At 36.6% G+C, this 14,890-nt stretch overlaps 2 protein-coding genes and 1 long non-coding RNA gene across 4 annotated transcripts; all 3 read right to left on the reverse strand.

The window, feature by feature from the left end:
* Positions 1-3,787, reverse strand: LOC113475043. The gene is made up of 2 exons (XR_003396782.1): positions 3,638-3,787; positions 1-1,381 (listed from the first exon to the last, which is right to left on the reverse strand). It is a non-coding gene; the product is annotated as an uncharacterized LOC113475043 (long non-coding RNA).
* Positions 3,788-7,709: 3,922 nt separating this feature from the next.
* On the reverse strand, positions 7,710-12,589 carry LOC100183102. Its single transcript, XM_018811284.2, has 5 exons — positions 11,608-12,589; positions 10,200-10,398; positions 9,629-9,914; positions 8,958-9,110; positions 7,710-8,058 (listed from the first exon to the last, which is right to left on the reverse strand). Exons 2-5 carry the CDS (start codon positions 10,365-10,367, stop codon positions 7,982-7,984), a joined length of 684 nt encoding a protein of 227 aa, XP_018666829.1. The 5' UTR covers positions 10,368-10,398; positions 11,608-12,589; the 3' UTR covers positions 7,710-7,981.
* Positions 12,590-12,765: 176 nt separating this feature from the next.
* LOC100180651 (rhodanese domain-containing protein CG4456-like) lies at positions 12,766-14,763 on the reverse strand. Of its 2 annotated transcripts, none has more exons than XM_026838399.1 (4): positions 14,611-14,763; positions 14,143-14,291; positions 13,639-13,804; positions 12,766-13,422 (listed from the first exon to the last, which is right to left on the reverse strand). In XM_026838399.1, the coding sequence occupies exons 1-3, from the start codon at positions 14,643-14,645 to the stop codon at positions 13,650-13,652; spliced, it is 339 nt and encodes a 112-aa protein (XP_026694200.1). In that variant the 5' UTR covers positions 14,646-14,763; the 3' UTR covers positions 12,766-13,422; positions 13,639-13,649. The 2 variants fall into 2 exon arrangements, with proteins under 2 accessions (XP_026694200.1, XP_018666900.1); XM_018811355.2 differs by having other exon boundaries at positions 13,654-13,804; positions 14,611-14,762.
* Between the last annotated feature and the right edge of the window lie 127 nt (positions 14,764-14,890).

Below are 14,890 nucleotides of genomic sequence, written 5' to 3' on the forward strand. Positions count from 1 at the left end.
TCTGCTGTAGTTGTCGACTCATCAGTTGTTACTTCTGTCGTTTTTTCTGCTGCAGTTGTCGACTCATCAGTTGTTACTTCTGTCGTTGTTTCTGCTGCAGTTGTCGACTCATCAGTTGTAACTTCTGTTGTTGTTTCTGCTGCAGTTGTCGACGCATCAGTTGTTACTTCTGTTGTTGTTTCTGCTGCAGTTGTCGACGCATCAGTTGTAACTTCTGTCGTTGTTTCTGCTGCAGTTGTCGACGCATCAGTTGTTACTTCTGTTGTTGTTTCTGCTGCAGTTGTCGACGCATCAGTTGTTACTTCTGTTGTTGTTTCTGCTGTAGTTGTCGACGCATCGGTTGTTACTTCTGTTGTTGTTTCTGCTGCAGTTGTCGACGCATCGGTTGTTACTTGTGTCGTTGTTTCTGCTGCAGTTGTCGACGCATCGGTTGTTACTTGTGTCGTTGTTTCTGCTGCAGTTGTCGACGCATCAGTTGTTACTTCTGTTGTTGTTTCTGCTGCAGTTGTCGACGCATCAGTTGTTACTTGTGTCGTTGTTTCTATTTCAATAACAAGCTACATGTTTAAATGAGTGTAAAATAATTGTTGGTTTTGGTGTGGTCTTTTACGGCTGCATGTTAATGCTTTTCTTTTCAATCCAACTTAAATAGTTTAACAATTATTTTTAGTTTAAGATTGCAGTATTTTAGAATTCCCCATTTAAAAATATATTTGGAATATTAGTTCCTTCATTGCAGCGTATGCTTTTCGATATATATGGTTTAGACCCACTTATAATTAGCAACGCACCAGTGCGTTTTTGTCATACCAAGTTTTAATACTGGTTGCCAACTTGTGTATAGAAAGCCATTAACGATTATGCGATGCAATGGAAAGACATGGCCTTGTTTGTTTAGACTGCTACAAAGTGGTGAATAAAATAACAGATGTAAATATTAAAACAAATATCAGTTATTTTATTGATGGAGCAGGGGAGGCCACGGGTGTTAAGTTTCTACTAAAGGAGCCGTAAACCATGAAAGGTTAAGAAACTGTGGAACGGATATTTACTTTAAAATACTCTTTAAGCGTTGCTACATTTATGTGGAATACTTTGGTGGAAGACGGAACACCTTTAACACAAAATATACAAATATCCTGATTAGGTTTCAAACCATTAATAACGTTTTATGGGAGTCGTGAGGATACGGTTTTATAAATCTTTGAATGCTTTTTGTTTACTACAAAATGTGACGATAAATAAAATGAAAATGTGTCCCATTTTCCTCTACCCTACTATACTTGAAATGTTTGTGAAACAAAATATGTACCTTGTGTCGACTGTGTATTGACAGTAGCTATCATAACAAGTATGATGATTATTGAGCGATTCATTCTCCCTGTATAAAGACATATGTTAATAAAGGTAATTATGTTGTAAGTGACCATTCACACACTATGTATACAGATAGCTAGATTAGTTTAAACTATATTGCATAGGTATATAAATAGCTCCGTTTCAGAGTAAAGTTTAAAAAACAGCAAAAATAATTAGTATTTTGTATAACTTTATAAACTTAAGAAAAAAATTATTTCACATATGCCGATTTTAAAAACTTCTCTTTACATATATGTCTGGTTGAAACAAACTTTGAGAAAAAATTAGCCCGAAGTTTGTTTAGTCAGCAGTATCGGATTACATAAGGAGATGACATTTGCCTTGCAATGGAAAATTTTTAAAAATTTTGTGCGCGCAATCATGCATAAAGTAAAAAAAGAAAATACGGTTAAGAAACTTCTTTTTCAAACCACATTTTCTGGTTCAGTAATATTTGGGTTCCTAAAAGAAAAACCCGCTGTATTTTAGCCCATTATCCACAAACTTAGTGCATTAGCCAACTCTCACAGTACTGTATGTACGCCTATCACGGATATTTTATCCAATTAACATAAATTGTTTTTATTCTTTCGTAAAACTAATAACGAAGAGAATTAAAAGCAAAACGAAAGTCGTTGAAACAGGCTATTTATGAATAAAAATGTGGAAGGTCGCGTCAATTAAAAAGCGTGGCTGTTTCACCCAATAAATAGTGAACTCCAGCCTTCCCCATGTAACTCTGTCCCTTTATACCGAGCTAAACAATTACCGACACTGTTTGGTCGGCTCAACTTAATCATTATAAAGGGCATTGTATTACCTTGTAAACGACGGCAGTTGGCAGATTACAACAGTTGAAAACACGATCCTATGCAAATAATGAGAAAGTACATTTAACTTAATGAATGTAACTTACTTTATCTCCGCGTGCGGCCGAAAAACAACAGTCGTTTTAACACGGGCGTGATACACCTCATGCCAGCTTACGAGTTATAATGTATGCTACTGTATGTTATTTAGATATTATGTGTTAAAGGTAACCCATTTTACCCCACCCTACTATATATAACAGGGTGGGGTAAGACGGCTGTTGTTTCCAATCTCCTTTATCGCCCCATGCCGTAATAAACACAGAAAATTTACAGACTTGTATAGCTGTTTCCTCACAATTGCTCAAAGACACAATTAGTAAACATGGGATTTAGGTGCTAACGGTATCCCATCTTACCCCACAGTATAATGTTATGAACATACACTACAGATTATAAAGTCCTAAATTTGTTATGAGTTTTATTCTTCAGTTTATTTCAAATATTTTGAATTATTGTTTATCCTAAGCGTGGTAACAGCCGTGACGTAACGTGCCGGTTAGTCGACCCGCAAATTATTATTCGAAAACACCGCGAGCCTCGATTTGCCCTCTTTGTGTTAAAACATCTGTACCGTTATCATTCGTTACGTGTTTTCGTTACGCCACGTTATGCACATTAAAACCATTTTAAGGCAGATATAATGATTAATAGAAACACACCTGTTTAAGTATAATTTGTTTACCACCAAAGCGGACGATAAAAGAGAATTACAACGTGGGTCATCTTACCCCGACCTAACATATGTTAAATATTGTTTTTTTTTTAAAGAGAAATAAATTCTTTTTTATCGTTTTATTAAAAATAATGAACATTCAAATATTTATAGAACAGTACATTCTCGCGACTCTAATTGTTAAATTGTTGAACGCAATTGGTAAATACGGGATATTATGCGCTATAAGTATCCCATCTTACCCCACCCTACTATATGACGCGTAAACGTGACTTATCTCGTCGGTTACGGTAACGAATCTTGCGGTATAAAGGGAAAGATGGGAAGTAGCGGTAAAACAACAGTCTTTACAACACAGTCAAGTAAAAAACATAAATACAAAACAAATAAATTAAATAAAATGCTGGACAAAAAATGTATAAAGTGAAAATAGTATTTATACGTATTATCACATAAACTGTTTATCTATTTTCATATGAAAGGGATTTGACTTCTACCCAGCTTTATACTCACGTAAGCGCGTAAAACCCCCCATATTCCAACAACTCTCTCACCTTCTACATACAGTACCCATGTCTTATCCACGCACACAACGCATGGTTCCTCGCATTCCTATCTCTTTACAAACGTCCGAACCAAACGTTAAATAATGAGACGTAAATTGCACGTTTGACCGATATTTTATCATCCAAATATAAACACGAACAATATTCCATTGAATTGTCGCACCAACCTTAATAATCACTTATGTTGCGGCTTCTTCCGTTTAATATCTTTTGTTAGATTCTCATTAATCGGACATCTTATGATCCAAAGTATAAATCCAGGAATCGTCTTATTTCTTTACTTACTAACTATAACTGTAAAGATTAATACAGTAACTGTAATAAAACATAATAACAAGTTACACCTATTAAAGACAAACTAATTTTAAACCTAAAAATCATGATAATTGTAATACAAGATAGTTAGACACAAACAGCATCGTTCAACAAAATCCACGAGGGTTAAGTTACAATCACTAACTAACGTAGCAACTATAAAACGGCGGCGGTGATTACAAAAACGAATCCCGGGAATCAGCTTCGGCGCTTCAGCTGTTTTATTGTAACTTCGCTGTTAAGAACCAAAGCTTGAAACCAAACTCCTATACTTTCTATAATATATAATACGAACAGGTATGAATAATAATATTGTTACTATAATTTTACTTCGCTTCAATACGTTTTATAGCTGGCTTATAATTCAAGAGTACTAAGCACACAAGCCAAAATAAACATATTCCCAGAATTCCATTCTCTCTCTAATATTTGTCGTTTTCTTGGTCTTTGTATTTAAGACACCAAGACAACAATATCCAGACATTCTGTATTGTGAAACCGCCGCCCATATCTGTATACCGCCACATCCATCGGCAAGATTATGACGTCCTTCTTCTGCCAGCTAAAGCCACTCGTCTCCGTGAAAGTTGCGCAGCATACAAATGACTCTCGGTGCTCTAAAGTTGGGGAAAAGATAAAAGTTAGACTGTAGGAGCATCACAAAAGAAGTTACAGATTACTGCGGCTCTTCTGTCTACAAAACCTATTTTAAACCGATGTCGTGTATAACATTACCTAAAGCTATACATCAGCCTTCTAATTTCGTGTGAAGTGAAAACAAGAGCCTTCCATTATTCCTTTGTTTAGAGCTTCCGTCGCTGTTTACTGGAATTTTATGCTAGAACTTGCCATAATTATACAGACGCAGCGATACGTCCATGATTTACGGCGAAGGTTACAACACAAACACATTGCGTTGATGTATTTGTTTATTGGTGTCATATTATACAAACAATAAAGCGACCGACAATGCGTCATATTACTATAGTAAAGTGGGGGAAGGTGGGACACTTTTTCATTATTATTGCGCGTCCCAGCACTTCTTAGCAAACAAAATATTTAAATAATTATGAAACCGTATCCTTACGACTCCCATAGACCACGGTTCATTGTTTAAAACGCGATCAGGATATTTGGATATTATGTGCTAAAGGTGTTCCATCTTCCCCACCCTACTGTATGTATATAGTACAGTAAACTACAAAGGCAAAATATAGCTACGTTACGTAGACGCATTTACACCCAGCGATATGCGGGGGTGGTTGGCAGTTTTATCCTATTGCTCGTTAGATGTGCTGTTGCTCATCCAGTGGAAAATCACTTTTATATAACCTTGACCGACCTATGTATAGTTCACGCATCAATAAGTTATTGGAAAAAAGTAAAGTTGAATTTCCCCCTGCTGAAAACACAACCCTAACACGCAGGTAAACCTAAAGCGTTAAAAGCATAAATTAGTAAGCTAAGCAAATATAGACCCCATTTCCCACCGTTTCATGTCTCACTGTATGGAGAATATGATGCATTCCTTACCGGTTAACAAATTTGACTTCAGTGACGTAATAACCCTTAAACGTGCGACATTTTACACCGAGAAGAAATAACACACTGGTTGGAATAACAGTATGAGACTCAATATACTCGTATATTCTACCAGAAAACAAAGTTACTTATTTACTTTCGCCTTACGCCTATATTAGGCGAAACTATTCAGTGTTACTTAACATAAAAAGTGAAATAAAGACACCAATACTTTTTATGGTAAGTTCTAAAAAAACGCCGATAAGCATGACAATGGAATTAGGAACAAAACGACAGTCGTTATAAAACACGTTATGGACCTACTTGAGTAACGGCGTGAAATATATGTTTGGCTTCTAAACAACGCATAGGTTGCAATAGCGGAAACAGTTTTAAATATGTTGTGGAAACAACAACATTAATTGCCCTTGTACATTAGAATGATATACGTTTGTAACGGAAAGTAAAATATATTGAACCCATTTTTTTAAAAACCGAGTTCTGATTTATGAAAGGGAAATTTTTAATGACGTAAAAAAGTGCTACGTCATTCCTCCCGGTTTACATACGCATTCACCCGGAGATGATTTATGAACGTGATATTGAAGGATAATGTACGGCGAATATTAGTTGCCGTTTATTCTAAAGTCGTTTTTATTCGTGGCGTGTTTTAACGACCGACGTTTTGCCGCCAAGTTCATTCTCGAAAAATTGTAAATACGGCCATAACAAGATCATTGTATATATTAAAAGTATTTGTGGCAAAGTACATTTTACTGTAGAGAATGGAGGAGGCTGAATGTGGGCTTACTTTAAATACCGCTTATTTACAGGCCAGATGTTCTGTAATGGTTATGGCAGCGGAGGTCTTGTTGCGAAATTGAGCATTTGGGAATTTCCATCTCGTTTGTGAGTTGTGATGCAAGCAACGTTGAACCGCAGTAAGAAAAACAGCGTGTGAACTTGACCTGCAATATGCAGTCGGGTAACAAGAACGAGCGTATGGCCTATTTGGATGCAGGGTGTTTCAACTTAACAGTTGTAGATAAGAAAGTAGAAACCACCCGACCACAATTATATGACAAAACACACTCGCGTTGGCATAGAACATTCACTATGACGTCATAAACAAAACAATGGCAGTTTCAGAAACAACAATCCTTTATTATTGTTTCAATAAAGAATTCGAACACACGTCAAACCCAATGTCGGTCAAACCGACCAAGATGTTACAAATATTATTTTTATAAACATTTTATTGTTGAGCTTTTGAGACGCTTGGCGAAATGTATAGGGAGAGTTAGACGTAAACTCAGCTTGTTATTCCAAAACAGAGATTCGTTTTATCAATAACTATAACGTAACACCCACAAAGTTACATACATTATAACTCGAAAGCGAACACGAGGTGTATGAAAGATCTGTGTTGTATAAAACGACTGTCGTTAAAACATGATAGTATATATAACACTATTCGCATGGTAAAGTATGGCTCCATACGAGTGGAAATCAAAACAAAGTTATCGAAAAAGCAACGACAACGAAAATAGGCCGAAATATGATTCCCTCAATCTGCCCCTTGGAGAAATATTTCATTTGATTAGGGGACTGATGACGTCACTTTAGCCAAAATAACTATTCGTTGGGTTTTGTTAGTTACGTATTTCGCAGCACTTGTTCATAAAAACGTGTTGCGTCGAATCTTGGCAACCACGCGGTCACAATAACATTGGGATGACAATGCAACACTTGCTGTTGAAATTTATCCACATAACGATTCATGCAAACCATAAACATCATACAAATCACAAGGTTTAAAAAGTAAATATAAATGAAAATAAAGAATTGCATTTATTTTATTGAACAGAAAGGTGTTATTTTATTTTTAAGTTGGTTTTAATTTAATATAACAAAGAGATGGGGAATAAAAGTAAAACTATTGTTGTGAAAAAGTATTTACATATATAGGCAACTTAATACTTAAGATGCGGTGGGGAGGGTGCGTACAATTTCAACACAAACTAAATTGAACAGTTTTGTTGAGATCACCACATGTCTGTTTCATGGAATACAGTTTCAAAGTAATCGTAGCAAGTCTGTGACTAAAGAGATGAGTGGTTTTCGGCGCTGCGGGATTCACACTTACTAGCTGGCGCTAAAGAGTTCGTATATCCTTTGTTAAAGATTGGAGAAGATTAAATAACTTATTTATCTTCGCGTACCCAAAAACGATAGTCGATATAACACGGATGTTCTGTTCCATACACCCCATGCTTGCATACGAGTTACCAGGTATGTAACTTATATATCCTCGCATGGGGGCAACCACAGACCCACAGCAATGGTGGAAGCGGTGTAGGAAACCTGACAAATTGTTGTTTAGAACAAGAAAGAAATCAAGACTTTAAGATGATATCTATGTTTAATTAATAATGTAATATAGATGTACACAGTATAAACAGCAAGAATAAATGAAACTGTGGCTTTTGCTTTGAAGAACTACACGTCACGTAGCATTAAAAACACTCAGATCATTGTAAAATGATCAATTTTCAAGCAAATTTTATGAGAAATAGATTAACAACCGTTCGATTTACACATTTTATATATATTAAGATATAACTATATAACTCATAAAGAAAGTTAGTTAGTGAAGTTAGTGAAGATTCATATTATTACGTCACAGTGACCGGAACAGCTGTTGTCATTGTCTCAAAGAAGTTGCAGACGTAACCACCCGCGTTGATTCCAGCTATAATAAAAGTTAAAATACATCAAACATAAACGAACACTTCGGCCATAAAGATTGATAATTTTAAAGTACAAAGAGGTTGGGGTAAGATGGGCCGCGTTTTCATTCCCTATTATCGTCTCATTTTGTAGTAAATATAGATGATTTACATAATTATATAACCGCATCCTCATAACTATAAAATAGAACATATTATTTGCCAACGGTTTACATCTTACCCCAAGTTACTATATTTAAAAATACATTGTTATTAATTGACAAAAACTTTGAACGTGAGGTTTGTTATTATAGTGTTGACGGCATAGTTGGGGGAGTCGTTTAAAGTTGCGCAATGATATTACGCTGTACCTCTACATTTACAGTAAACATAGAATGTAAGCGTGTAAATAACACTGTTTCGTTTTAACCTTTCACGGACGTGGTTTCTTTTAGAGACACTCAACACCTGTGGCCCCCCGTGGCCCTCTGCTCCATCAATAAAATAAACTACATTTGTGTTTAACGTAATGGTATTAACATATAGACCTTCCCTGATGCCCCCACTTCTAATAAACGTCATCTGACCTTTGGTGGGAGTTGGTATGTGGATATTGGATAAGAAACCCAGGTTTAAACTGTTGCGTTCTATCACGAAACGGGGAACTCCAACGTATTTGACACAGCACTGTGGGTGGTTGGGTTAGTATGGCAGGGAGGTCTAGTTTAACATAAGACCGTTGCATGTATGCTATGTCGAATTATGCAAATTACCCCTTTTGATAGCGGTGTTTTGTTTTTAAAGTGGGGAATGTTAAGAATGACTGCGCCTTTACTGTCACAGAGATTTCATGACGCCATAATGGTAGCACGGCCGAGCTTCGAACTTTAACCACTGCCCACCTGCTGGCAACATTACTCACCAGTTGAAGTGGTTGGACCGGGTCGGCAGTTACAAGTTAGGAGGGTGTCGTTCATGGAGTAAGCACAAGTTGCTGATGCTGATGGACAAGGGCTTTGTAAACAACCGACTGGTTCGTCATCTGCGACCGCTGCTGCTGCTATTAAACCTGCAGCTGTATAAGGGGAGTACGTGGTTACTATTGGGAGTTGTTGCAATGGGGGTTTTGGGCACTTAAATCCTTAGAATATTGCTTTGTATGTATCTTCACTGCGTTAAATTATCTATTTAGGTTGTTCATGTTTGTGTATTCGTAAACATTATGCTCGCTGTTAATTATATATTTGCCCTTTTAAAACGAGGGCAAATCACTTGTGTAACTGTTAGAGCAGAAACACCGGTTTAGTTTCGGTCTAATAAGCATCAGTACTGAATGAAACGGAAACTCTTGTGTAAAGGATACGATTACGTTTGACTTCGAGTAATGAACGTGAATAACCCGTGACCTTCTATACGAGTCTATAGTAGACGACCAGTGATCCGCGAAGTATTTGTGGTAACGTTAAGTTGGTAGTTACGCATTAGGATGTGGAATATGTATTTGGAATATAAGTATGTGAATGAATGTCACATATTTCTCTCCACGTGTGAAAGTTTGAAACACCTCAGCTCAAGTTAGTAAACTCTAGTTACCTTCGGCTCTTTCAGCGTAAATTAAACCAACGACCAATCCAGTTATTAAAGCTCCAAGTAATAATCCAATCAGGAAAGCCAAGATACAGCAACGAGTGAAGAAATATCCATGACAAATGCAGCACATACGACCAAGACATCCACCGCTCGCCGCCGACTTTGACCACATCGAAACCCCGCCGTTGACCAATACACCTCCCGATGTCTTTAATGGCGGATCAGCAGCGCCCGCAAACCCGTTAGATACTGCATGTCTGTTGTCGGTGACTGGACCAACCACAGCCGTCTGTGTAGTAATAAAAGTTATAGTAAGCATAGGGTGCGTATTTACATCATATGTGTATTGTGCAACGTGGTATAAGCCGTATTAGAAAACACTGCTTCTTTGAGCCATGGCCTTCTAAAGATATTTTTAGTATAGGTAATGTGTGAGCGAATGTGTCCGTGGACAAGACACTTAACCGCAATTGCTTCAACTGAGTGGTCTTTTCTGCACATTTTAAAACCCGAATTTCCAATCGCACTTTAAATTTTTTTCTTCAAACAAGTTATTATTTCTGAAACCCCGAACCTTTTTCTTTGGAACCCCATCCAGATGTCGCTCTCTTTTCAAACTCGGGTTTGGACTTCCAGGAATCTGGTGATTGAACACCTCCTGCATCCGGATCTGCTCCAAGGACCTCGGTGGAGGTTTGTACAACTCCCTGGTCAACCGGGAGTTCGTTGAACTAATCGGCATTTTGATTTCTTAATCAAAGTTTTTGCTGAAACTGGGTAATTTCAACTTATTCGATTAAAACGCAGAGAAAACAACTTTAAAGAAAGTATTTGTATTAAAATATCAAACTAGAATAAAATCAAACGATGTTTGGTTAATGCTGTGTCAACTTTATTTAACTGCATTATGTAAATATAAAAGCGAAAACGATATCACAAAAAATAATAACGAGGTAAAAAAATGAACCTAAAATGCAGTGAAAAATGAAATCATTTAATTTTTATTCAAAACACATTAACATCGATCCCTATAAATAAAAATTTCAAGTAATTTTAACAATATGCTTAATTTTTAAAATTTAGCCTTGAACTTGCTAACTATCCAAACTACAAATGAATCTTAAGATTACAAAACCAAGTTTAGTTATAGCAACGAGACCTAAAGTTTAGCATTAAATGTAATCTCGCGTATTTATACGAATTATCGGCCAGTGAAATAACTGGAACACTTGATCGGGAACCTTTAAGCCGATATCTTGTATTTTTTCACACGTACACTTACAATGGGGTAAGATCACAAAAAGTTTTCAATTGTTGTCGGTTATTCAATCTTGTTTCGGATCTAGGTCGAATATATCGCCAACAATTGTAAAAAATCTGAAGTTTTCGATTTATTACTTCATGGCCCATGGCAGTTATTGTGGTTTTACTCGACGTCACATAAGTCTTTGTTGCGTCATCAATGAAAAATACTTGAATGTTAGTATTGTGGCACAACAAACACATATTTATTACGACACAATCGCTTGTAGACAAACAAATAATTGATAGTATTTGTGGAATGCGGTGACGCGGATGAAACGAATCTTCGAGAATATATTTTAAATACGGTTTTATTTAAATGTTTTCAACCCACTGTGAGTAACTTCTTATAGCGATTTAACAGCCATACTTTTTAACCAGCAATGATCTTCTGCTGTACGATGAATGTGCATCATAACTAATTAGCAACAGCGGTAAACTGTTGTATAGTTGGGTGGGAGGAGACGTTTTTATTCTATTTTCTCGTTTAAATTGGCAGTAAAACACGACCAGGATATTCGGTTATTATGTGCTAGGGTGTCCCACCTTCCCCAACCTACTATATAAACAAACCCTTAGACTAACCTAAATACGGAGATAAAACGGCGCCGCAAAAATCACCAACACAAAGTTAAAACACATTAAATTGCATTAACCAAACAGGTTCAAGGACCTCATACCTTATAAGCCTCGCTTGTCTTACATCGTTATCGTGTGGCTTCATCAAGGCAATCGTAGGCCATTCATTCCTACTTGTACCAATGCCCATGTGTTGGTATAACTCTAGTGATATTATCGGCTTAGTGAAGCAGAAATGAAGTGCATAAGATAGTTGCTATAGATTCATAACTACGCCAAAGTATGTTATGTAAAGCAAGATGTTTGTTTTGGATAACTTTGGTAATTTACATACCCTTGAATGGGGGCATGTTAATATAGGATTATCCATGGTTGCCACTCCCATGCCCACAGTCGAGTTACTGAAACTATTGCAGTGTGTGGATAAGCAGACATAACTTTTGGTTGTTTTGGTCATTTATATCCCTGTGGGTGGGAACTTGTACATGTGTTTTTGAGGTATCTCAAATCGATGGTTTACGAAACATACAAAAGCATTGTTACGTATGATTCTAGTTCCACCACCTCTATTACGTCATAGGTTATTTCATTTCAAACCTAAATAAGGTAATATAGTTGCTTATTCCCTTATTTATGATTTACGATATTATGTCACAAAGTTGTTTATTTCAAGACAACCGACCCCCTACTAAACCGTTGTGATTTTAGTCGGTGTTATATTATGCAGATATCCATCATTGGTTCTATTGAGTTTTTAATCTGATACCAACATCCCGTAGATTAATCACAACGAATATCAGTAGGCAAACAACGTGTTGGGGTGTACGCTGGCCGATAATATCATATGTGCGTCAAACTAGCCAACAACACCTTGCTGTTTACCGGAGTTCGTATATCTGCTGTGTAGTAAATGTAACCTGTATTTTGTGGTGGTGTATCAAGTGAAAGTAATGGAAAAACATTAAAAAATTATTAGTTTTTTAACTCGACTGTTTGCATGGGAGTGGCTACCATGGATAAGTCACTCAAGTTCCCACCCACAGGAATATAAATGACCAAACCAACCAAAAGTAATGTCTGCTTATCCACACACTGTAATAGCTTCAGCAACTCGACTGTGGGCATGGGAGTGGCAACCATGGATAAGTGACTCAAGTTCCCACCCACAAGGATATAAATGACCAAACCAACAAGCCATGTCTGCTTATCCACACACTACAATAGCTTCAGCAACTCGACTGTGCGCATGAGAGTGGAAACCATGTTGTATTGATAAGATTTATTTAGGAATAATTGAAGTTTGTGCATAATATAACATCCCAATAAGTGCAATTCCTACATGTTTGTCATGCTTATGAGGGTTACAGGCTTGAAGCAATATTGATATTCAAATGTTTATGATTAGTCAGGTTACAAACAATAATTACCGATACAAAACACACGTTAATTAATACTTATTAGTGAACCGGTTAATTAATATCTATTTGTAAACCAGACAAACCATTGTTTGAGCAAAAATGATAATTCTATTAAACAGGCCAGTTACTCACATTCGGTATTGATGTCTACAATTTGTAGAAAACTTTTACTAATTACCGATAAATTACGAACATATTTAAACTAGTGTTCTGATAAAATGAAAAACGTTTTTTTATAAAAGTGGTTTCAAACAAACCTAGAGGATACAAGTGTGCTGTGGGTTTACATAAAGCCATAATCGACATTTGATTGTTTTATAGCTAATTGGGCAAGGTACAGTAACAAATAGTCAGCAACATAAAAGGCTTATTTTGGAAAGATAATGCAATTAAGAATTCTTATATAAACATAGACACTTTGGTGAAAACTTTGGTTGTTATAATATGTTGATTTATTGTGAAGACCACAAACCATATCCACCCTCCAAGTTACGTGCCCTGCAAGTGTAATATAGTTAAATAAATCGTTGTATGTCACAACCATTCACACTGATTATGACTCTACCAGAGTGGTACACTGTCAAGAAGTTTAAGCTGCAGTTTGACCGCAATATTCAATTGCTGAAATGCTTTAACTAATAACCTCTACCAGTAAAGTTCTCTCCTGACAATTTTAACTCTTGCGCACTGCTGTAGTAAACCACACATACATACCACTAGTTGCCTTACTTTTTCATGCCATGTTTTTCAGCCACAACAACAGCCCTTGAACCCCTCCCCCCCTTCATGCAATGGAAGATGACATCAGACCCGTCACCCTGGGGTTTGTCCAACCCATATTTAGCCTTGAATTCATCATTGCTTAGACTTAGTTCTTTATCTGTGAGAGTTTAAACTTTAGATTTTCAAATCTTGTTTTACTCGTTACTGAAGCATTAGTAAAGTGGTAAGAGTGCTCACTATTTAGACCAGAGGTACGGGTTCGAGGCTCGATGCTACCACGGTGCTAACATTGTTATTTCGACCAAGCGGTCACTAAGAGTGGCTCAAAATGTGTGGTAAATTGTTAGCATGCACAAGACGTATGGCACAAAACACCTTTTACACCTGGAGTTATAACAACTGTTGTTGCCCTACCCTCGTAGAGTCGTAGTATAAAAAAAAGTCACAACAATCATCCATGAAACACAAACATAGACTTGATCATCAAAGCTTCACCTAAATCAGTGATAGGAATATTGATATTCTTTTTGCTTCCAATGGATCCGGAAGCTTCAATCTCACTTGGATTCCTCACGTCAACAACCAAGGGATCACTTTTAGCAAGAAGGTCTTTTAACTCACCAACGCTGATCTTCTGGGAGTCGCTGTTTTGTTTACAAACGTTTAGCTATGCCATATGTTTTAACTGTAAATATGTAAATTTTAACAGCCGTAGTTTTGTCGCTATATCCTGTCTTTTGTTTTAACAATTCTTTAAACTTCGCAACTGTAATCAAACAGACACCTTGGACGCCAGTAATTAACAAGTGTAAGCGCGGCTGCGCGGGCATAAAAATAACATATACTGGCTTTCATGCAACAGATCTTAATTGACGGGAATGCTATATAAACTAGTATTATTATGTTATATACATATATTAATTAGATGTTATATATATTCAATTTGACAACAAAACGACTTACTCCAACACAGGTAGGGGGGCGCCTTGGTGTGCCATTGTAATAATTGATTAACAAACTTATGCTAATTGCAAGGCAAGTCAAGAACTCTCTGCAAAAATAAAAACAACGTAGTTATAGTTTTTGTCTACATGAACTCAATTAAACTGTTAACTACGGTGTGAACCTACAACTATGTGAAGCAACACCCTATACAAGGCTTATATACTCACGTTACAACATTAATGATAGCCACACTAATTAATTGCAGCCAGGTTACGATGCAAACAATAAACGCACAGTC

Source organism: Ciona intestinalis, chromosome 1 (assembly GCF_000224145.3).
Source record: "Ciona intestinalis chromosome 1, KH, whole genome shotgun sequence".
Classification (NCBI taxonomy): Eukaryota; Metazoa; Chordata; class Ascidiacea; order Phlebobranchia; family Cionidae; genus Ciona; species Ciona intestinalis.

Excerpts from the sequence above, each read along its gene's own strand:
- LOC100183102 (XM_018811284.2), bottom strand. The coding sequence starts at position 10,367 with ATGCCGATTAGTTCAACGAACTCCCGGTTGACCAGGGAGTTGTACAAA. Across the intron at positions 9,915-10,199 it reads ATGGGGTTCCAAAGAAAAAG|ACGGCTGTGGTTGGTCCAGT; the intron begins GTTCGGGGTTTC and ends ATTACTACACAG. Across the intron at positions 9,111-9,628 it reads TTACGCTGAAAGAGCCGAAG|CTGCAGGTTTAATAGCAGCA; the intron begins GTAACTAGAGTT and ends CCCCTTATACAG.
- LOC100180651 (XM_018811355.2), bottom strand. The coding sequence starts at position 14,645 with ATGGCACACCAAGGCGCCCCCCTACCTGTGTTGGA. Across the intron at positions 14,292-14,610 it reads GCCCCCCTACCTGTGTTGGA|CGACTCCCAGAAGATCAGCG; the intron begins GTAAGTCGTTTT and ends TAAACAAAACAG. Across the intron at positions 13,805-14,142 it reads TATTCCTATCACTGATTTAG|ATAAAGAACTAAGTCTAAGC; the intron begins GTGAAGCTTTGA and ends AAACTCTCACAG.